The sequence below is a fragment of the Homalodisca vitripennis genome, chromosome 7, assembly GCF_021130785.1.
Source record: "Homalodisca vitripennis isolate AUS2020 chromosome 7, UT_GWSS_2.1, whole genome shotgun sequence".
Classification (NCBI taxonomy): domain Eukaryota; kingdom Metazoa; phylum Arthropoda; class Insecta; order Hemiptera; family Cicadellidae; genus Homalodisca; species Homalodisca vitripennis.
Window position 1 is genome coordinate 127,278,251 of NC_060213.1, and position 24,687 is coordinate 127,302,937.

The following is a 24,687-nucleotide window of genomic DNA, read 5'->3' on the forward strand; positions in this document are numbered from 1 at the left end:
TGCAGTGCCTATTTACAACAATCTTCCTGTCCTTAATTTTTAGGTTTTAAATTTAATGGCATCATTATAAATTGTATTTATGTACACTGTGTCTTGTGACTCTAACCTGCCAAAATAAGATAATTTTCATTTTACTGACTTCTGAGGAATAGTCTATCCATACATTTACTCGACTGATTGTCCGTCCACCTAAGTATCTTTGTTGCCTGAACAATACATTGTCACTTACCCGTGTTGAAGCTCCTGGGCAAGAAGGCTGACATTTTCAGGTTTAAAAATGCCTGTTAACCTGTCTAAATATAACCTAGCTTAATACATAAGAAATGAACAAATGGTTTTTATTGTTAGCTTTCAACGATTCCTAAGACAGGTTCCCCAAACTTTGTTATTCTAGACCTTCCAGTGATTTGGGTATCTCCTGAATCTGTACTTTCTGGAATAACAGCAATGCTAGTTAGTAAGTAAATGGAGAAAGGGTCATATCAATTTTTTTTAGATTTAGTAACCAACATGATGAAAATAACGAATTAATATTGGTAACACAATGAATGTAACAATTCTACCAAACAGTATTACTGACCTGATACACTGCAGATCAACCACAACATGAACGTCTGATGGTTGTCTGAAGCAAGGTATTTAATGATTCTCTTCTCACCAACTTCTGGAAAATCAAGAATTATAACCTAGTAATAAGATTCTGTCTACAATACATTAATTTATTGTGCTTTGGTGAAGTGATTTCTATAAATGGGCCACGAAAAACACAATGGGAACCTAACTTTTAGGAGGATCTACTACAGTAGCGTAGCGAAGGGGGGGGTCATGACCCCCCCCTCCGAAATTTTAAGACATATAAAAAAATAAAGCATGGAGCAGGAGAAAAGAGGAAAGGTTATCATTACTCTTGTCTACAAACATTAAATTGATTGATTTAATTGATTAAAGTGACCGTTGTTAAAAATATAATTGTCCTTTCGTTTGAATCATAAAGTATCAAACGATACTTTTGGGCTCGGCCTTTCGGATAGTGTAGTGTAATCACGGCATTTCTATAGGGCGCGGTCACGTGACGTCAAAAAGTAACTTGAACCGTAACACGGCGAACAGTTTAAATTAGCGACCACTTCGTTCAAATTCGTGTTGGGGACGTATAATGACTGCTTAGAATTAAGTTACGACGTTGATTTTAGGTGTCATTAAACTGTAGACGTGTATATAATTATCGAAAAAATATAAACAATTACTTTCAGTCGGAAAATACATTTGAAAAACTCTACTGATTAGAACTTCAACTAATTTGGACTTCAGTGATTGAGGTAAACGTGGTGTTTTCGATTGAGTTAGGACGACGATTTTTGTTATCATGAAACTGTACACTGTACTTATATAATTATCGAGAAAAAATCACTTCCGGTCGATAAATACGAAAAAAAGCTCTCTATAGATTCAAGTGTTGACGATTTTGGATTTCAACGGTTGAGTGGTTGGGTAAAAGTGGTACTGTACTTAGAATTATGTTAGGACGTTGATTTTAGATATTAATTCAACGCCGACTAATACATATATAATTATCGAGAAAAAAAAACAATAAAACGCTTCCGGTCGGCAAATGCCGAGGAAAAGCTCTACTGATTGAGATTTTGACGATTTTGGATTTCACTGGTTGAGGTAAAAGTGGTACTTATAATTATGTTAGGACGTTGATTTTATATATTAATTCAACGCCGACTAATACATATATAATTATCGAGAAAAAGAACAATAAAACACTTCCGGTCGGAAAATACCGAGGAAAAGCTCTACTGATTGAGATTTTGACGATTTTGAATTTCACTGGTTGAGTGGTTGAGGTAAAAGTGGTACTTTGAATTATGTTAGGACGTTGATTTTAGGTATCAATTGAACGCCGACTAATACCTATATCATTATCAAAGAAAAATTGAAAAAATCACTTCCGGTCGGATAATACACTGGAAAAACTCTACTGATAAGAAGTTCCGACTACTTTGGATTTCACTGACTGAGGTATTATTTCATTTTCCTTAGTATATTCCGATATTCCACGTTTACACCGGAGTTGGCAACCAATGATTACAGACTTTTATCGGCAATTTTTAGTCGAACGCCTTAAAACAACTGCAACTCGCATTGCCAACACTGTAGTTGCTGACCGATTTTACGAGTTGGCAACCAAAATTTGGTTTTCCGACTGAAGTCGGTAAAGATCAAAAGCGGTTGCCAACCTCGGTCGGCAATAATACGAGTTGCAGTGCCAAATTGAGCGGCGACTTGAGTCTGCAACAAACCCCGCTACCCCTGCCACCTATCGGCCCCACGTGGTCGATAGGTATTTAACATTTACTCACCTGTATGTTATCCTTCAGGAAACATATAAAAGCCTCACAAACATCTGGCACAAAGAGAGATATCGCACTTTTTGAAACTTTAAACAAATAACTGATGCTTGTATAAGAGTCGCCAGTTGCAAAAAATCACAAAGTTATAGCTTACCTTTCACGCACTGGAATTGTTTTCCTGTAGTTAGTATCCTTTTTTATAATTATGTGTCCAATACCCACAATTAAACATTTCAAAATCGTTGCTCGACATTCTTAAACAGTTTTTTATACTGCCATCGCATCTTAATTCTCCCGTCAAAGGATCTGTATCATCCCTATTTAAGTCACTCAATAGATCGCTCTTGCTCTTGCCTGCAATGAAAGTCGAACCCAAGTCTTCTCCGTCTTCTCAATTTACATAGAACAACACACTCTGCCGCAGCAAGTACAACCTCTTCCGCACTCGACATTCTATATACTGTCTAATTTTTTGGTTGCAAGTTACAGTTATTGAGCAAACTGTGTTCATGGTTGCAGATACAAATTGCAAACTTCCATCGGCAACTAGCGTTGGCAATTTTTGGTTGCCAATTCCGGTGTAAACGCGGCTTAACTGAAGTCCGAAGTAGTTGAAGTTCTAATAATTAGAGTTTTTCAGGTGTATTTTATTTCCGACCGAAAGTGATTTTTTATTTTTCCGATAAATAGGCCGATAATATACTCGTCTATAGTGTAATGATACAAAAATCGTCATTATAACTCATTCATAAATACCTCAATCAGTGAAATCCAAAGTAGCCGAACTTTTAGAAGAACATGATTAGTCAGTAGAGTTTTTCCGGTGAATTTCCCGACCGCTAGTTTGATCTGTACCCGAGCAACGCTCGAAAATTGCCCTCCTTTTCTAAAGGGTTTTCGGCCGTCAGTGGCCCAATGTCCCCGAAGGGGTATTTCATTTTCTCCACAGAATATAGTCGTGTCAATTATACGCTTGAGAGAAGCTCTGTTTTGTTCTTTTTCTTTCTTATCCAGTGAATTCAACATCACTTTGGTGCTTTCTACTCGGCCAGAATCGAACTTCGTAAAGTTTCTGTAGCTATACAAGAAAATTTGTGGTACTAGAGTTGCTGTGAGTGAGAGTTGAATTTGCGTATTACATCTTTCCACTTTCTATAAGGCGTAGTTACTAAAGCTCCATATATTTTTGGTATTTACCTTTTACCAGTGAACTCATTGGCAAATAACACACAAAACGTCCCCCGGATCCCCGGTTTCGGACCCCCCCCCCCCCCGAACGAAATTTCTGGCTACGCTACTGGTCTACTAATTTGTAGATGGAGTATTTATGTTGTGTGTAAAATCTTCTAAAGAAATGTGATATTAATTAAGATCAAATAAATAAATTAATTAAATGTCCATCTCATTGACGAAATCCCACGGCCTATTGCATCTATACACTTACAAATGTGTTGAAAGGTTACGTGAGTTAACTCTAGTCTTATGGCTATGTTTCAAGAGGTAAAACATACAATATAATATGTATGCTTAAGCGTAAAATTAATGTGATAATTACAGTAACTTGGTTTGACACTAAAGAAAAGAATTTGTGCTTTGGTATTATTCGGATTCTACTATTTTCAGGACAGGTTTTCGTACTGGAGACTTAAGAAAACTAATTTATTAGAAAGAATACCCTATACAATTTCACTTACTGTGAAAATTACATGTCATTATGACGATCGGTTTTTATTTTCTTCATCACAAAAGGAAGCTATGTAGGCTAGAAATAGGCAACTGAGTCCTTATCTACTTCTTGATATTAGACTACTTTATATAAGTGGGTTATTTGGGCACTATCTCAAGAAGGATGTTTTTCTTTGTTCGCCAGAAGGACGGGGTCCATTGAAATCAACATTGATGGCAAGGGGCATTTCTGATCAGAAATCAGAAATCTTTATTGTCGTTGATATTTTACAAAATGCGTGACAGTCGTCAATTTGAAACTTAAATGTAAACTTAAGGAAATGGTACAGCTATTTCACCATAAAAATCTGTAATATTATACAGTGGTTTATTCAATAGCATTTCCTTAAGTGCTATCTTAAAACTATGAAGTGTCAGAGTTTTTAATTTTTCAGGTAATGTATTATACATTTGAATCCCTTGATACAAAAAGCTTTGTTGAGTCGCTGACAACATGCATCTTTTTTGTACTATATTATGTCTATTTCTTGTAATATAATTATTATGTATTTCACTAACTTTAGTTGTGATTTGCACATAAGAACTGAAAAAACACGTACATTGACGGTAGAGTTAGGATACCTAGCCTAACAAAAAATGGTTTGCAGTGATCCTGCCAGTCTGCACCACAGATAAGACGGACAGCTTTTTTTGTAACACAAATAATTTGTGAGCATAGGAACAACTCGCCCAAAGTGAAGTTCCATAGGACAAGTGGCTATGAACATGACAATTGTAGATGCAAAGGAGAACATCAGGAGACACATTCCCTCTTAATTATCTAATCATAAATATACCCTTTAGAATTGTTGCGGCCAGATTGTCAATGTGAGAGTGCCATTTGAGGTTGGACTTAAGATGGAAGCCCAGGAAGTTTAAAGATGCCAATCTCTCTGAACCAGAACGAAGGCAAAGTTGTATGTCTTGTATGTGTTCCAAGACCTTCTCCCTATTTAAGCTCAGCTTATTAGCATTACACCAGTCATGTATTACATCTGATTTAGAGGTAACAATATATTTAGCATTCTGAGGATTAATACCTTGAACACACACTGCCAGATCATCTCAAACATAAAACACTCTACATGTTGCTCCATGATGTTACTTGGAAGATCATTTATGTAAATTATGAACAAGGTCTGGCCACGTATAGACCCCTGTGGTACACCTTGTACAATCTGTAAAGAATTGGAAAAAGAGCCATTTAAATATACAGACTGCCATCTATTTTCCAAGTAAGATCTAAAAAAAGAAATGGCGACACTGTCAAAAGAGTAAAAATACAGCTTATCTAGCAGCACATCATTGTGTTACAGTGTCGAAGGCCTTGGGCATGTCATACGATCTAAAGAGAACACTCCTTTTAGCCTCCAGACCTTTAAAGCAGTTTGTAATTAGAGCTTGAGTGCCTGCAACAGTGCTACGCTTAGGCCTAAAACCATGCTGACACTCTGATAAAATATTATTTCGTTCTAGGAAGATTATCATCTGACTGTGAATGAGACGTTCCAAGACCTTCGACACTGTGGGCACAATGGATATTGGTCTATAGTTTGAACATAAATTTTTCTGACCTTTCTTATGTATTAGTATCACTTTTGATTGTTTAAGTTTCTCAGGATAAAAGCCCTGTGTGATGCATACGTTAAATAAGTATGCTAAGACCTCACTTATGTGCTTAGAAGCTAATTTTAAGTGTAAAGCATTTATTCCATAAATATCTAGACAAGAGCTATTTCTTAGTTTATTTATGGCTAAGAACACTTCTTCAACAGTGACTTCTTTGGTAGTAAAAGTTTCACCTAAAGGCATTTTACTTTTTATATTTCTACTTAAGAAAAAATTGTGGTCATTTGGCCAAGTTGGTACATTTTTAGTGATATCCTCGATACTATTTCCTCGCTCGGTACCTACCTGACCTCAGATCACGTCCCAGATCGACCAATTTTCCGAATTTTCCGATGTTCTGAACACATTGGAGGCCTAGCTCGTGAAATCGGGAAAGTACCGATCGGAACTGTCCCTGGTTAGTGCGGGCTTCAGTGGCGCCACCCTACACTTCTAACAATAAAAATAAACATCCCTCGATATAGTACCTAAATTCAAACTCAAATCGAGTGAGCACTGTAAACGTCGACTTTAACTTTTATATCTACAATACGCACGTATGTATAGCCAAACAACAAATAGTAAATAGTGACCGAATGGCTTCCTTCTCGCCAACACTCCTCCCTTTCGGCAGACAGAAAACAAGAACTGATAGTCATAATGACATATAATTTCCACAGTTAGTCAAATAATGTATGTTCTTCATAATAACGTAGTCTACTTAGGTCTCAGTAAGAAAAACTGTTCTAATAGTGACCTCCGTTTAGTACCAAAGTACCAACAATTTTAATCTAAATGCTTATTTAAAAAAAAAAACCTAACTCTAAACTGTGTTTGCTGTAGTACGTGCTGCAAATGGAGAAATAATATTATTTAATTTCAAATTAAATAATATTATTATTAAATATATAATAATAATAATAATAATAATATATTATTATTATTATTATTATTATTATTGATTTTTTATTATTATTTATTTTATATAGTTCAAATCCGAGTTTAAAGGGTTTCAATTACATTCCTTAAATAATAATAAATTAACTACTAAAAAAACTATTAAGCATTGATAAGCGTGTTGCACAACGTTACTCACAGAAATGGTAAAATAATCATATTTATCAGTTAAGAGACTATTAATCACAGATCATGTGTTTATTTATATCGTTCGTCATCAAACATAAGCGTATACGTAGTTATGGAGTTTTATATAGTCTGAAGCTTTACCCTAGAGCAGCTCATGGCATTACGGTTGGGCCCAGACGATTGTTATTGTGCGTTAAGAAATCCCATGACCTAACCATCAACCCTGAGGCAACAAGCTTAAAACATCTAACCAACTAGAATGGATAATGTTATTATTAATTGTAATGTTATAAATACAATGTAAGTCGATTTTATTCATTCTGATCGAGAAAACCTTCGTTCGTGAAAACCGTGCTGGGATTGTTTCAAATTACATTAAAAATGTTAATGATTATTTCTACTGTAGATTTCTAAGAGTAGTAAAACATTTTTCTTTTATTACTCTATGTTTTGGAATGAAAGAATAATAAGCTAAACAGCTGAGCTGAGATCACGTCAGCACAGCTGATCCAGTGTACAAAATATGTTATGACGTTTCACCACGGTTCAAATTGTTTGTAATAAATAATTGCTTCACTGCTTATTGCTTGACGTGAGGGTTAGCTTACTCTACGGTATATAAATAAGTAGCCTAAAATGGACCTGTAGCCGCTACTTTTGATACCGTTACTCAGAGGTACTAAGTACTATTATTGTTTTAGAGACTGATTTATCGAATATCCCTACTCTCTGATAAGTAGGGGACTTTATATCAGATTGGTACTGGTCACTTAATATTGCGTTATTTCCTAGTAAAAAGTTTAGAAAAGACTTCGTTGTAACAAAAATTATTCAAAGGTACAAATACATTTTTGTAAACACTAAAGATTAACATAATTAATTATTGTGATTATGAATGTTTAAGTTAATATTTGATATGTAGTAAATTGTAAAACCAATTGCTACTTCTATAAATATATTTAAATAGGCACACAAGGTATATAGTTATAATAATACTATTATATTTTATAAGTACGGTAGTCTTAATTTTCTTTTGTGAATTTTCGGTACGTTCACATCATGAAAAACTTAAATCAGCTTTCACTTAAAATAAAATCATAAAACATCTAATTATATTTTATACAACTACAGTATTAACACAATGTATTATACAAATTTAATACAAGATGTATAAAAACACACTAAATCATTGTAACTATACAAAAATAGTGAACAGAACTAAAAAATTATAAAAAAAATCATTTTTAGCTTAGTAGTAATACATTATATGAATATATAAATACAGCTGAATTATTGCAACTATAAATCATTATTTCAGTATCAGTGAGGATGTAAGTACTTCAGGAGTCAAACTAATAAATTAATTAGTACAAGGAAACATCTATCTTGTAACCATATAGAGTACTAGATACAAAGAATCTGTCATCAGTATTTTTGGATCGTAGAATCCGTTACAGATACTGGAGAAAAGTAACCGTTACAAAGTACCTATTACTGAAGTACCATTTCACTGCTCTGTTGGTTATATCGGGTCAAGATTGTAAGATAACTTGATAACATTCAACAATCTCAGTAATAATAAGCTTGGTGTTGCAACTTTGAACTTCTTATCCACTCCACTCTCCACTGTAGTTAATGAGTAGCTTAATGAAGTAGAAGAAATATATATTCAATATTTTTAAGTAGTGTTGCATATTCACAGACTTCACTTATTCTTATCAAAATCATACTGCGGGAAGGTACGCTAATTTAAAACTTCTTAAAACCATTACAACTATAATATGTGATGTTATATTTTTAATTTCAATAATTGTTATTACTAACTATCTTATTTGTCTTTAAGGAATTCAATTGTTTATTCTTTCACACTACCCTAACCATAAAAAGTACTATAACTTTATAATCACTGTTTTTGTGTCTATTATAGATTAAGAAAGAGTTAACAGCAAGTTACTTTTAGATAAGTTCACTTTCTGGGATTGAACAAAGTAAACTGGATTACTTGGTACTGAAAAACAAAATTTCTACTATTATACAAAACAAATAGGTCTTGAATAATCAATCTTGCAGATCAATGTGTAGAGCTGTGCCAATTGTTGTGTTATACTACATGCTTATGTAATTTTTACATAATGCTGTTTGATATTTCATCATCAAAGCGAACAACACTGCACTCCTGACATAAGCTAAGCTCATATTGGACTCATTAAGCAATTGTATGGTTGGGTTGATTTCAATCAAGGATATTTGCAAGAAAAATATTTCAATAGTGAACAGATATTCGACTAGGTAGATGCCATATTAGATGTTATCCCTGTTTTGAGTACATTGATAATAAGGGTTTGTTTTGTTTTCGTGTATAGTACGATTAATGAAACCGGTTTTTACATCACTCTGTATAATAAGAACACTATATGTATCGAATAACAGAACTATCAATCAATAAAAAATATCTAAAATAATGAATAAACGTCATACAAACATTTGAAACAAACGTCATGAAACAAATAATTTAACATGTTTTACCCATCGGGTACACACAATATTTCACAACTACTGTTGTGTACTCAATCGGGTACACACCGGGCTTTCGTAAAGCGCCTTTAAGATGTCGACTTCGTCGGGGCGCACGATTGCTTAATTTTATAGGTGGCCCTAGGGTACATAGAAAAACATTGAAAAATCATATTGAAATAATTTTTTTTGTCACAAATTGCATGGCCTACGTATTGTTCTTTTTATGATCTTAGAAGTGTAACGTAAAAAAGATTACAGTTTCTTGCCATTATTATTGAAGAATTCAACGACATAAAAAAGCGGTTGTTGTGACGTATTAATATAATCTTTCGTTTAGTCTTCTTTCTAAAGTTAAACTATCTTTTTTATATTTAGATGAAGTATTTTTTTAGGAAAAATTGTTTTTATTACCTGAAAATGTGTTTCCTGCTGGTACAAATGATTCAAGTAATTGTTCAAATTAATTAGTGTAACCGATGGGTGTAATTACCTATTCAATTATCTTTTATCAACAATATAAAACCGGGACCACTTATTTTACTCTACCTTGCTTTCTTACATGTAAATATCACTTGTTTTCATCTCTGATTTTCACTTTATGCACACATTTGTAACGTTTGGAAGCAGATCTTGCTTTTGAAACCATGAATTGTGTACTTTTAAAAACATGTTCAGCAGTATAAACTATTTAATCAAGTAATTGTTTTCAAAACAATTTTCAATAGATGTATTAGCTCATAAATAGAATGTAAACTAATGCGAGTACAAAATAAAATCACTTGTTTTTTAATTTAGTAATGAATTCAATTCCATTTTGCATTTTAGTTTCAATGTTAGATATGTCACTAATTTTAGTTCTGTATTGTATTTGATTATTTTGGTGGCCTAATGTACAATTACACCCAAAATTATTATAATTATACTTAGTTTAAGATAATGAACATTTAGTCACGTTCAGGCCTATAGTATCTCTTCATTGTAAAACTGAAAATAAATATTTTCTTAAAGGTATAGAAATTAGAAATAATTTACCAGATTAGGGTAAGTTACTAATTATTAAATCAAGAGTTATCATTTATAAATCGTTATAAATATAAAAGGGCAAAAGATTTTTATAGGTTCAGTATTTCTCTATAGTAGGCTGTACATAAATAGTTTAAGTTGTTTTATTTATTTTGTCATTATATTTTCAATTTAATTTTAGTAAGCTTCAAAACATGTTTTGTTTGCCAGGAACACCATAGAGTTTGAAGTAACATACATCACTTTGTGATCTATTCCTTAAAAAGCCTACCTGAAATTGCCTCTCAATTTTTTTACAATAAATAACACAGTTATTTACTTACCTTGTGGTGTTGCGTCAAAAATAGCTGTGTTGGAAGTGTTTTCAGCCAGCCTCATTGTAAATGGCATAGTGTCGTATTTTTCAGACCTGAAGAAAGAAACAAGTATAAAATTCACAGATAATACATTAACCTTTAAAGTGGCAGTTGCAAAATATGTAATATACAGTTATGTTTTACATTTAAAAAAATAACCTTCAATGAATCTTACAACTGTTCTGCCACTGAATGGTGAAATTATTGCTACTATGCGGGTTTTAAAAATAATTGGAATGTATTCAGTAATAATATGTTGATCTACTTACGTCATATTGTATGATAGACTGGTTACATTATATTCTGGTACCATTTCTGATACGTTGGATTTTATGTCGAACACTGTACATGAGCATGGCAAAGCGTTGTCTGTAAATATCAACAGGAAATTGTAAACAGGATTGTTCATAATTACCTTAGTTTAATTTTCAATTTCAGTGTTTAATAATAAAAGTAGTATTAATTAAATTTAAGAACAGTTACAATTAATTGTAACATTATTACTATAAAATGCAGGCACTACATTCTGACTTGTGGGTTGTGTTTAAATTTCGATCTGTTTAAATTTTAAATGTGTACAAGTGTATTTTGAAGATATAATTTTTTGTGATTTTATTTGAGCTACTGTTATCACTTTGTATAGAGTTTAATTTTGTCCAAATTTTGTTGACTCATCATCTCCTAACTGACACCAGAGCAATTTATGGTGTTTAATTTTGTAAACAATTATTAATTTATTCACTATCTATGGTATTTGTTCTGTTAAACGAATGTTTTGTAATGCAACGTATGTTATGCCAGCTGAAGTTTATTTCCTCATACAAGAGGTTTAAAGTAAAAAAACCACAAGTGCTAAAAAGGTTATAAACCTAAATATTGAATTGGAAAACAGAAGAGTAGAACCCTTTTGAGGAATTGAGTTGCTTCATGACAATACTCAGCTCTATGTTAATTGATTCCAAAATGATTTGGTTAAGAATATTTATATCACCCAACTTAAAGCCCTGTTATTTGCTGACCCAAAACTCATTCCTTCATATGAAATTTTGAACTTTAAAAGTGACAACTACACAAAAAATGCTACAGAGTTTTTGGTTATAATCAATGAATATTTTTTTTAGTTTACTCCCACTGCAATATGTGCCTAGATAAAATTAAATAAACTTCAACAATTTATTAACATGTTAAATCAATAAAAATTTAAAAACAAACACTCCAATAATATACTTTTTATTTCTGTGAGGCCTTTCATGCTCAAGGAACACACGTGGGTACAGTGTGATGATGCGTTATTGGAGTGTTTGTTTTTAAATTTATAAATAATTCCAATAAGAAAAGAGCTTCTAGAATGTGTTGATAATATGATCTTTGAGACATTACTTAATCACTGGACATGCCTTTTAAGTGAGTGAAACATAGCTGATAAGCATTTTAAACTATAAAATTATCTTATTTCTTTACCTTTCTCTTATCTTTAGTGATCCTTTTCTCGTAGGATATCCGTTTTAGGTATATTTCATGCAAATCTGCTACTGCAATCATTATCTCATCAGCATTTGAAAACATTTCTTCAACTTTCATTAAGATGTCCCGCAGATCCGAAACTTTGTGTAAATAAATCTTTATTCTCGTGTGGTCAATCTTTGATTATATTTACACTGACTGATTTCGTCAATCAGATTGAATTCAAAATTATGTAACATTAATTTTCTGTTATGATGGTCAATTTTGCAGCATAATGCCTTGTGAAATTCCAGAATCATGTACCAATAAAAAAATGTTGATATGATAATTTTGTGTTATATCAAGTCAGCTTGGTATTATTCAGGATGACAGTGTTGTTAACATAGTAATATATGTAAAATGTAAACAATCATTTTATAAAATCATGTTACAAGTTATTTTAGAACCATTGTAAAATTTACAACAACTTTGGTCGTAACAAAATCACATGACTTTTCAACAACTGCAACTTTTATAAAAGTGGTACCTAAGATCAGAATAGCATAAAAAAATATACCTGAAATATAAATAAATATATTCTGAAGTACGGTATGATAGAAACCATAAGTTTAATAATACTTAAAGATTCATTTTTGAAGCTTGGAGTGTTTGATAGGTTAGCCAAATTGGGGAAATTGGCTGTTGTATGTTATGCTATAAAAACATAAAATTTGTGTTCTCTGTAAGTTTAGTATTATTTTGAACTGCATCACAAACAGTATACCACTTTTATCATGATTACTACTTGTGTAACTGTTCATTAAAATAGTTGCTATGTCTAAATTCTTTTGGCATATCACTTTAGTTTCTCACAAAAAGCTGTATTGTTCTCACAAAGAGCTAGCTGTATTGTATTCATAAAGAGCTATATTGTGCTCATAAAGAGCTAAATTGTGCTCACAAAGAGATGAATTGTGCTCACAAAGAGCTGTATTGTATTCACAAAGAGCTGTATTGTATTCACAAAGAGCTGTATTGTACTTACTTATTCCTCCACACTTTGGCATCATGGACTTAATCTTTTCATTATCCAACATCTCTTGCTTCTTGGAAGCGATTAGATACCATCTGCCACTTGCCTGACAGATAGACAAAATTATATATTTAAAATATCTTTCTTTGCACCAAAGGAAATGGAGTATTATTACATTCATATTTTAAAATAAACATAATAAACTTTTCTTTTTATAAAACATCAAGAATTTTTATGGAGTCGATTAATTCTTAATTCATGAAACATCAAGAGCTGTAATTGCATCATAATCCTTAACAATAATTATATTGTTTTATATATAAAACTATTTTTACTTTAACTATATATACATATATTTATTTATTTATTGCTGTTAAAAGTACTCTTTAGCAATGACATAAAATTCAGATTAGAACCAAACCCATTACAAAATATAAGATTAATAATTCATATTAATAAGTAATATTAAACTAACAAGTAACTAATATAAAATTTCAATGAAATACTTTAAAAGGCATAAAAAATAATTATAGATGTAGTATTCTAAAATTTGTTGATAACATAAAAACGATTTCGTGAAAGCCAATTGTAAAACTTATTACAACATTTTTAGGGTTTATAGTATGGCTTAATTTATTATAAAATTTAAGTGATTGGCCATAATGACTATTTAATGTCTCACTTAATCCGATAAAGTTAGTAGTAAACGCATTGTTTTGGAAAATCCAAAATAGCCGAAAAACGCAAAAACTACATCCAATAATAAAATATTAAACACTATATAAAAATATATAAGATGTACATATCATACTGATATGTACAAAAAGTAGCAAACTAAAGAAAATTATAATGATTTTTTTGACAGGTCGGAATAAGATATTGCTTTACGAACAATCACCACAAATATCATATTAGTCCCAAATTTATATTGTATTAGGTAAATGCAAATTTGTAAGTCAGCAAAAAAGAAAAAATTAAAATATAGGCTATAGAACTTTAAAAAGTTTGCTTATATTCTTGGTGGTAGTTTTGTTAAAAATAGTTTTTCAAATTCAATAATGTTTCAACTAATGCAGATTCTAAGCTTGTATTAATAATATAAAATGAAAATTTCTCCCTGTGTGATCCTTGGAAATGTAGGTAGTGTTTATACCCTTTTCACAACGGTTGGTTTTAACTATGCAACTACTATTAACTACTATAAGTTGTTAAGTCAAGTTTTGAAGTTAATTGGAAATTTTAATTCCTATTTGGATAGTTAGCTCATTGAAAACAAGTTGATATCAAATTTATCACGGTCAAAGCCCCGTTTGATGTTTAAATATGTCATAGAAGCGGAGATGACACAAGACTCAAAGTGAGTTTGTGGCCAGTAGGAGGGTTAAAATTACAGAAAGTTGCTTGAAAAAATGAGCACTAAAGGACGTCTAAAAATATTGATACCTAAACCTAAAACCACCCGCAAATCCAAACCAGAAATTTAATATTGAATTTAAAATAGTAAGGTTATACAGTGGAGTTCCCTTATAATGTCAGTCCCCTTTTTTGTATAATGCACTTCTCTAGAACAAATCTCCAATACGTCAAATGTTTTCAATCTCCGTTAAACACGTTAAAAACGTTAAAAATATCCCTGTGTTCCAAAATGATTTTGTTTTGTAGTTTCGATATAACGAATTTATTACAATTTGAGGGGATAGTATAAATCCTCTATAGTACAAATATGAATATGAAAATCTCTTACATAATACACAGCACCTCATAATAAATGTCCTATACTTCGAAGTCCGTTGTAACATACCTTTTCAAAGTTTATATGGAATGTAGTTTCTCAAAGTATGCCTCAACTTGGAAACAATAACACTTGCTTTTTATTCCCCTTTCATCGTTAATCATCGTAATCAGTCAGTATTGTCTATTCCAATGTAATGTTGACATTTTCTACCTTTCCAATCAATAGTTTAAGTGTTTTTATTACTGTAATTTATCAATTAATCAAGTGTGCGATGGAAGGAAAAACTCAAGGAAATATCGTACTGTGGAACATAACCATAAAGTTTTTAAAGGTAACACAAAGAGACGAATTTGTGACATTGCCAAGGGATTTGATATTAATCCCTCCAAAATCATATGCACATTTTACTCTTGAAAGTATTTGTGTAGATGTAGGTTTTACTGTTTTAATACACAAATTATAATTGTACAGATGTTTTCAATTTTGTTGGTTCTTTAATATTGTAGAGATTAATCTAAGATATTTGTTAAGTAAAGGGTCTTGTTCAGCTCAAGAAACTCTTTGTAGTGAATTTACGCCACATTAACCTTAGTATAAATTCCAATATAGCAAAGTTTTTCTGGGACCCTTGACATTTGATAAACTGTGACTTGACTGTACAGGAACTAAACTATAAGGGTTTATTAGTTGGATTATTGGTTTTATGGGATAGATTATAGATAGACAAGTTTTTGTTAGCAGAGGTTTGAAACAGAACTTGCAGGAAAGTACATACCGATGAAGTCATCTTAGGTGTGACCTTGACATTGGCACAGATATCCTCTGTTGCCCAGGTTGCAGACAGCAACACCAACGGAAACAGCGAGACAACTGCAATCCTTGACAGTAATTTATTTATGGTTATGGTATAAGAAATGTGTACTGATCTACATATCTGTTATAATGTAATAGTTCCTGGATCTCTCCACTCACCGAAGTACCTACCTACGAAGATTTTTAAATATTGTTTTCAACTTTATGCAGTTTTGTGCAACATTTTTTTAGCAAGGAAATTGAATAAAAAGACTTTTACCATGAATTTATTGTTTATAATATTTTCTATGATAAATCAAAATATACAACATATTTTACTTTTTTATCCTTACTTGTTGTTGAATATTTTCCACAGTAATATACTAATATTTGTATACATTGCAGAAACTTTAATTTCATATGTGGATGTTTATTTGTACATCTTCGTTGCAAACATCCATCGCAGCCAATGAGAGCGCTCGCTTCAGTCATGTGACTTCCCAGCATGCTCAGCGAGTGTTTACCTCTTCACCAAAGTTTATTGTGCTTGAGGCTGACAAGGTGGATGGAAAATTGAACATTGTTTAAGTCCTTACACTTTAGAATAAGCTTTTCTTACTGTGATTGCGAAGAAAACACGTGTGTTAGTATTGTTTTGTAAATGTGACGGTCTCTCTCAGATGGACATTTCGAAATTTCGTTCTGTATATTACTTATCTAAGGCTAAATACAACAAGATAACATTATTCTCAAGCATACTTGGGCAGAGCCAAAGAAAAGACAAAGACCTAAGGATAACAGTAGATTGGGTTAGTACAAACTTTCACTTCTTTCGAAAACGAGATGGATCTCAAATCCGAATTTGTCAGGAAGCTTTTTTGAAAATCCTACATTTGAATAAAGACATGGTTTTAGGTGTAATAAAAATATACCATACAAGTGCCGGGAAAATTGCCACAGAAACTACAGGAGCAGACAGAAATTTGGAAAAGTTTGCTGAGAAAAAAAGCTAAAGATATGGCTTTTTTCAAGAACAACCTTTTTTCAAGAAGATACTTGAATCACATTACAATAGACATAGAGCAACTTACAGAAAATACTTGTCGCCTGACTTAAACATAAGGATGTTGTGTGAACTGTACAACAATTCTGTTGACCTGAAATTCAAAGTGAAAGAGTCTTATTTTCGAGAAGTAATCGATAAGCACTTTAACTTTGGTTTTGGTTCACCAAAACAGATTCTTGCTCTGCATTTTTGTATCTAGATGAGCAGTTAAAAATTGAAAAAGACATGGAGAAAAAGCAAATGTTGGAAACTCGAAAACAAGTGCACAAGTTAAAAACCGATGCCATTTATGAAATTTTAAGGACTGCTTGTGATAGGGCAGTAATTTTATCATTTGACTGCCAAAAGAATTTTCTGTTGCCTAGAGCGCCTGACCAATTAGTTTATTTTAGCAAGCAGTATTCATTTTAAAACTTCATGTCGTATGGCAACTCTAAAACCAATCTAACAAAAGAAAAGGTTCACTGCTACACATGGAGCGAAAGTGAGTTCGCAAAAAACTCCAGTTCAATCACCCCATGTCTCTATCATCACTTTTTAAATAAAAAATTGTATGGAAAACAAAACTTAAGTGTTTTACGGATGTTTGTGTTGACGAAAATAAAAACACTATTCTTATTGCTATGGTAGCAAAATTACTTAAGTCTGATGCCCCTGAACACATTTCAAGCATCGAAATAACCTTCCCTATGATGGAAACAACCTTCTGTTTCCATTATGAATTTTGTTGGTAAATTATGTGAATTATCTCACACCTCTGTAATATGTTTTCTTTTTGTAAAATTCGAGGTTGTGTTGATCAATATGTCTATTAAAACGAGTATTATATGTATGTTTATTAGGTTTTAGTATCGGATCAAAAAACTGTTTTACATAAATTATTGATTCAAATATGTTTAAACCATACTGTCAGAATTCAAAGTTCAGAACAAATATGTTTAACAGAATCCGTATATCTTAAATTTTTCATGACTCAAAGATTGTTTTGTAGGACCAATAGCCTGTCTAAATTGCTTATTGTTGTTGTTCCATAAATGCTTATTCTGTAAGCCAAATTTGATTGGATCAATGGGAAATATATTAATTTCAGTGTATTTAAATTACTAATTTTTTCCATTTGTCACAGTGCATATAGACCAGTAGACACCTTATTAGTAACATGATCTAATAATTTTTAACAGAGATACATATAATAACACGAGATAACAGTTAAAACTAGGAGTTAAAATATTGGAAAGTAAATTCTAGATGGATAAGTGGTATGTCTTGTGTTAAAACACTTACCTCGTGGATGCCATGATGAAATATGTATCGTGGTTAAGTGTTCCTATATAAATAGAGTCCTGGGGTAATGGCAGGGTTAACCAAATCACTGATATCCTCTTCTTGTATTGTGTGGTGACACGCAATCTTCCACGACCTTGAAAGTTACTGACAGGAATCGTGGTGTGTGGCTCTCTTTACGATGCTGTAATTGGTCTGATATTTTGCTGCATGCCCGGACATGAAAAACCATGCAGAACTCTTATATATACAACAAAGACACAAATGTCCTCTATCAAAATCATGTTGTTGCCCAACAGAGAATTGTAACAATGCAGATATTATTAAGCCAGACACCCTGACTAGCTATGGAAATAATATTTGAAAAGAGTTTTGGAACAACGTTGTAAATGAGTTTTGAAAAAGAATATTCAAAAAGTTAATGATGAAATTGTTGCTTAATGATTTCATCCCCATTTCCCTTTTACGCCTTATTCTACCCATACTCACTGGCCTGTGCTAGGGCTTCTTAGGGAGAGTAAGGGAAAGTCAACACATTACAAGGTACTGATAAAAAGTTCTATGATCACAGACAGAATTTGAATCTGTGCTATACTTAACTCAGCTCCAAACTCCAACGTGCTAAGCCGTTCGGCCATCGGTACTCTCAGAGATGCAACTATATTGAGTGGAAAAAAGGTTGAAAATAACAAAATTGGGCACTAATACAGCTGGAAATTTTATTACACTTCAGGAACATTAGTACCAATATAATAAAAAAATCTCTACAATCAGACTTTCCAAGTCCGTGAAAATTAAAAATTCCTGTTACATCCTGTGCGAACAGTTTTAGTGTTTTACTGCTTTCTGCAATTTTTAGATCTTGTTATTTGTTATTGTAGTGCATTGTACAGCAGGTAATTATAATTTTTGTTGTGTTGATGATAATTACTTCGAAATAATAACAGAATTTCATATATTTGCCAGCGTTATATGTTACAAAAAGTTTCCAGGATTTATATTTACTCTTTTCTTCTTCAGGTTAAAAAATGCATTTAAAGGCTAAAGAGTGTGCAGGTTTTTTGACACCTGAAGAAGATGGTGGATTTTAATCATCGAAACATAGTGTTATACTTTTTATAACATATAACGGTGGCTGATGTCCGAAAATCCTACTATTCTTTCAAACCATCCATTGTCAATAACACACAAACAAATAAATTCTTTGTTTTTATATTTATTTTCGGAAATATATGACACTGATTTAGATTTGGATTTGTTATTAACTATTGCAAAATTAATTATTGAATTAATACAAAACTAAACAAAACCGCCAAACACCATTGATGGAGATTTGTTTTCACAGGAAGATGGCAGTTTATCTGGACTACAACTCCACAACACCTCTGGCCCCGCAGGTGGTGTCTTGCATCTCCGAGAGTCTGCAGAACCACTGGGCCAATCCCAGCTCTGATTCTGAGTTGGGCCGTACTGCGCGGCGGACTCTAGACTCTGCGCGGGAGAGGGTTGCACATATGATCCGTGCAGATTGTGCACAGGATATCATCTTCACGTCAGGTGGTACTGAGGTATTGAGATACGTTATTTAATGATGATAGATTTGGAGTGAGATAATGTATTCACTATGAATGTCTTAGAATCTCCCAAGCTTTTATAAAGTTGTCATTAATTATATAATCGTTAAACGTGGGGATTTCCAAGAGAAAATTCGGTTTATTGTGGTATAAATCTCAACATTTATTACGATGGTCATAATTCAGTAATAAATGGCGCAAAGAACGTAAAATAACATAAATCAAGTGTTTTTTTTTCTAATAGTAAAGACAAAAAATGGAAAACGGGTGTTGTGGGTCTGGTTCACTTATATAAGAAACTCAGTGATCCTATCAACTTCCACCCACACCAACCACTGTTAATTTAAGGTTGACAAAACTACATGTGACATTCACTTGACAACACTACATGTGACATTCACTTGACAACACTACATGTGACGACACTACATGTAACGTTCACATGACAACACTACATGTGACATTCACTTGACAACACTACATGTGACATTCACTTGACAACACTACATGTGATATTCACATGACAACACTACATGTGACATTCACGTGACAACACTACACTCAGTCTCATTTGTCGGTTGTGACTGTCTTGTTGAACCACGTGAAAGTATATTTTAATGTAACATATATAGTAAACTCCTTCGTGTATCCTCTGTATTCCCCAAGGATGGATTAAAAGATTCCAACCAACTTAATGTACACTGTAATTAAAAATTTAATTCTTTCATGGATGATCTTAAATGTTAAATATAGATATTTTTTAGATAAAAATTCTAAGAATTTTTTACGAGGCCTGCTCTTCCAAAACAAATTGTTGTCACCCTCAATTTTGTTGTTGTCAATTAAAAATTAAAACATGGCACAACATTTTTCGACAAAGTGTGCCAGTGGCAATATAAAGATTATATTACAATGATAAAACTTCCAGAAAATTACTCTATAATACAGGTTTCTACCAATACAACATTTTAAACTACTCTTAAAGTTACCTATGTAATAAAATAGAACACATTTATTTTTTGATCAATACATTTTTGTGAAAACTAAATTGATAACATGAAACCATGGAATGGATATCTGGTTAAGCGGAATGAGGAAATGCAAAGTGCAGTGCTTGTGTTTGCGCTTTCTCATAGCATTATATTTTTATGTTATTTGATATATTTTGTGCAATAACATTACAAAGTATGATTCATAAAAAAGTGATGCAACTTTGTTTACAGAGCAACAACATGGCCATACTGAGTGTGGTAGATTGGGGGCGCCAGTATATACCAAAACCACACGTGATAATGTCTAATGTAGAGCATGTGGCTACCAGCAAGCTAGTTGAACATCTTGCTAGCAAAGGAATCATATGTGAGTCCTTAGTATAATAGAGTGTGTGAACTAGCAATAGAATCTTCAAGAACTGTAATAAAACTGTGCAATAAGACATAAGATCCTTATTGCCATTGATCACATATACATTGAAATGGGCATTCTCAATACATTTATTTTACATAAATATACTAATATAAGTCATTTCCTAATGGAAAACTATAAAACAGATTTAATACATTCTCCTTACAGTAGTTGTAAAATAAACATATAATTTGATATTAAAACGTAACAATTTAAAACTGAATATTGACATCCATAGTTAATAACTCTTCACTTGAATGAAATGGATTATTTAAAAGTACACAAATATAATTTCTTTTTTAAATTTGTAATGGGAGTAACATGAGCAATTTCTGGAAGCTTGTTAAAAAAATTTACACAGTTCACCATATCGGTCGTTCCAAATTTGGTAAGTTTATGTTGAAAATGTTAAGATTATTTTTATTTCTGGTGTTATGTACATAAACCTAATATCTACTGAAAAGGTTTCTGAGGTTTGCTTTAGTGTATAATATAATATGGTCAGAAGTCAGAAGTCAGAATATTCTTTATTACAATTTCTTTAAGAAATGCAATGGTGTCAAAACAATACTGTATACAATATATGAGTAAATACATAAAATTATAATACAATACATAACATCAAGTCCAGGTCGTTTGATAAAATTCATCCATGGAATAGATTGGATTGTCCAACAAGAGGTTCTTCAGTCTGTTTTTTAGTGTTGCACCAGTTTCCTGTCTGAAGTCTTGTGGTAGGTGGTTGAGGATTTTCATACCGGCATATATTGGTTTTCTTGCATATAGAGAAGTTCGATGAGCTGGGAGGTTGAAACGGGTTGCATGTCTTGTATTATAGTTGTGAAGGGCTGATCCTTGAGCTGGTTGTTTGATTGATGCATAGTGTGCCACCTCACAAATGTACATTGCATACACAGTCAAGATTTTAAGACTTTTAAAATGTTCTCGGCAGCTCTCCATAGGATGTAGGCATAGTATAGTTCTTAATGCTCTCTTTTGTAATATTAGTATCCTGTTCATATTGGTCTTGGTAGTACCACCCCATGCGGCTATGCCATACATTATGTGAGTTTCATAGAAAGCATGGTAAATGATTTTTGCTATTTCTGGAGTGCCAATTTGCGTCATTCTTCGAATTAAAAATATGCCAGTGTTCAACTTCCTGCATACACTGTCAATGTGGACTCTCCAGGTAAAGGAACTGTCAATGGTAATGCCCAGGAAGCATGCGGTCTCTTCCACTTCCACCTCAGGTAATGCTGGTTCCTCCCTTCCTCTTCTACCAAACATGATTTGCTTTGTTTTTTGTGTGTTTATAACTAGGTAATTTTCGTGGCAGTATCGAGTGGCTAGGTTTGTAGCAATAAATGCGCTTATCTGAAGTGATTCAATACTTTCTTTGCCCAGCACAAGGGTGGTATCATCAGCGTACATTATTGGGGTACAGCTGTCTCTTAGGTATGCTGGTAGGTCATTTGTGGTAAGGATGAAGAGAGCAGGGCCCAGAACAGAACCTTGGGGTACCCCTCTTGTTATTGGTAGAGGTGTTGAAAGAACTTTTTTGGTAGTACTCTTTTCTTGACACAGAAGCTCCACAAGCTGATGTCTATCAGCCAGATAGTTCTGAACCCATTCTGCTGCTTTTGCCACAATACCAAGGGATTGTAACTTGGTGAGGATAAGGTCATGGCTGAGGCAATCAAAGGCCTTGCTATAATCTAGCATAATACCTGCTGCTATTCTGCCAGCTTCTATGTGGTCAACAGTCTCCTAAAGCAGACTTATTAAGGCCGTTGTTGTGGACTTATGTTTCCTAAAGCCATGTTGGTTAGGTGTCATCAACTCATTTTCGTTGCAGTGATCCAATAATCTTTTGAGGGCTATCTTCTCGAACAGTTTGGAAATTGTTGAAATTACTGATATTGGTCTGTAATTATTGACTTCCAGTTTATTTCCACCCTTATGTTTTGGATAAACTTTGGATTTTTTCAGCTGTTGGGGAAAAATTCCTTGTTGAAAAGATCTATTAATTAAGTATGACAGAGGTTCAGATAGCTCCTCACAACAAAATTTCAATATCTTTGAGGATATTTCATCCAGACCAGCTGAATGAGTCGATTTCAGGGATTTTATTACATTTTGCACCTCTTCTACTGACGTGGGATGAAATACTTCAAGTTTACTGTTAGTAACAGGTACTAATGTAGATAATACTGGTCATGTATGGTTTTTGGTTCGTTTTCTTAAAGTGTTATCTGCTATATTAGTGAAGTATTCATTCAGGAAGTCTGCAATTTTCTGAGGGTCTTCAAGTTTTTTGTTATCAACAAGTAGTTCTAATTTTGAGTTATTGTCATTCTTCCCTGTCTTTTCGTCATTTATAACCTTCCATGTTGCTTTGGACTTGTCATGAGCTTGGTTGATGTAAGTCACTACGTGTTGCCTCTTCATGTCTCAGTTTAAAATCGTATGCTATTTTCTTGATTGTCATGTTGGTTTTGTCTGTTACAGAGCCTGTTAGTTCAAATTTGTGCTGAGCCTCCAAAAAGTCCCCTTTAAAGGCTTAGTGCTTCGTCATTTAAATAGTATTTTGGCTTGGCTTTTTTTAAAGATCTAATTTTCTTTTTAGGACATGCCATATCCAAGATAACATTCAGGGTCTTAGAAAAAGTATCATAAGCATCTTGTAGGTGGTGTGCATTCCTGACATTGTCCCAGTTTTGCCCTTGTAAGAGAGATTTTAGCACTGCCATATTGTAATCATTGAACCTGCGTCTTGTAACAGAAACTGTTGGTTTTTCTTTTGTAGGGATGTTTAGGGTACACAGCTGAGCTCTGTGGTCAGAGAGTCCAGTTTGTAGTACTTCCACTTGTACAACAAGTTCCAAGCTATTTGTGCACACCCAATCAATAGAGGACTGTGTGGAGCTGGTAATCCTAGTAGCTTGCAGGGGTAGTCTTGTGGTATTGAAACTTAATAGCATGTCATTAATTAGTTTGTTATCAGAGGTTTCCTTAAGCATATCAACATTTACGTCACCCATTATGATGAGAAATTTACTGTATGCTTTGGTGTCCGCTAAAAGTCTTGACATAATATTTTGAAAATCTTCAAGCTGTCCACTTGGAGACCTGTATGTGTCTAATATGTATAACTGCAGGTTGTTTACAGTTAAACGACACAGTTCTATCTCGCAAATTAACTCTTCACAAAAAGATGTTGTGTCTATGTGTTCTGTCATGACTTCTAGGGCACTTTTGATGTAAATTGCTACACCTCCTTTAGCATGGGTTTTCCTACAGAAGGCAGATAATAAAGTATAGTTTTGTAGCTTTATGTTTCTGAGCTCTTCTTCTTTTAGACCATGTTCGGTAAGTATGACAACACTAGGTGTAAGGACCTCAAGGTGGTGAGTTAGTCTTTCGATTTTGTTACGAAGACCATCGATGTTTTGGTGAAGTACTGACATACTGTAGTTGTTGTTTTTATGAGAAGTGCTTCTGGTTTGACTTTTATTCAATTTTTGAATTTGCTTTCTTTTACTTGTCTTTGTTCTAAAAAATGGACTGTGTTTTGGTCTTGCAAAGCACCTGTAGGGGATGGGGGCATCTGTGACTGATTTTCGGTTGAAACGGACTGAGACTTATGGTTGGACTGTGATAGGTCATCACAAGCTCCAG

General features: G+C 33.0%; 2 protein-coding genes across 5 annotated transcripts in view; one reads left to right on the plus strand and one right to left on the minus strand.

Moving 5' to 3' along the window:
• The window catches only part of LOC124366292, a 39,608-nt gene that overhangs the window by 2,879 nt on the left and 12,042 nt on the right, over positions 1-24,687 (minus strand). The window contains exons 2-7 of one of the 2 annotated variants that reach the window (XM_046822715.1): positions 18,029-18,234; positions 15,662-15,764; positions 13,164-13,257; positions 10,945-11,044; positions 10,643-10,728; positions 581-664 (exon numbers count right to left, since the gene is read on the minus strand). In XM_046822715.1, coding sequence (XP_046678671.1) covers positions 581-664; positions 10,643-10,728; positions 10,945-11,044; positions 13,164-13,257; positions 15,662-15,764; positions 18,029-18,042 — 481 coding nt within the window. In that variant the 5' untranslated portion in view covers positions 18,043-18,234. Of the gene's footprint in view, positions 1-580; positions 665-10,642; positions 10,729-10,944; positions 11,045-13,163; positions 13,258-15,661; positions 15,765-18,028; positions 18,752-24,687 lie in introns of those variants that run through there. The other variant, XM_046822716.1, reaches the window with a different exon arrangement.
• The window catches only part of LOC124366291 (selenocysteine lyase-like), a 55,934-nt gene continuing 38,561 nt past the window's right edge, over positions 7,315-24,687 (plus strand). The window contains exons 1-3 of one of the 3 annotated variants that reach the window (XM_046822713.1): positions 7,315-7,455; positions 19,374-19,596; positions 20,826-20,961. In XM_046822713.1, the coding sequence (XP_046678669.1) occupies positions 19,378-19,596; positions 20,826-20,961 (355 nt within the window). In that variant the 5' untranslated portion in view covers positions 7,315-7,455; positions 19,374-19,377. Of the gene's footprint in view, positions 7,456-7,505; positions 7,617-8,268; positions 8,519-19,373; positions 19,597-20,825; positions 20,962-24,687 lie in introns of those variants that run through there. The other 2 variants (XM_046822714.1, XM_046822711.1) reach the window with 2 other exon arrangements.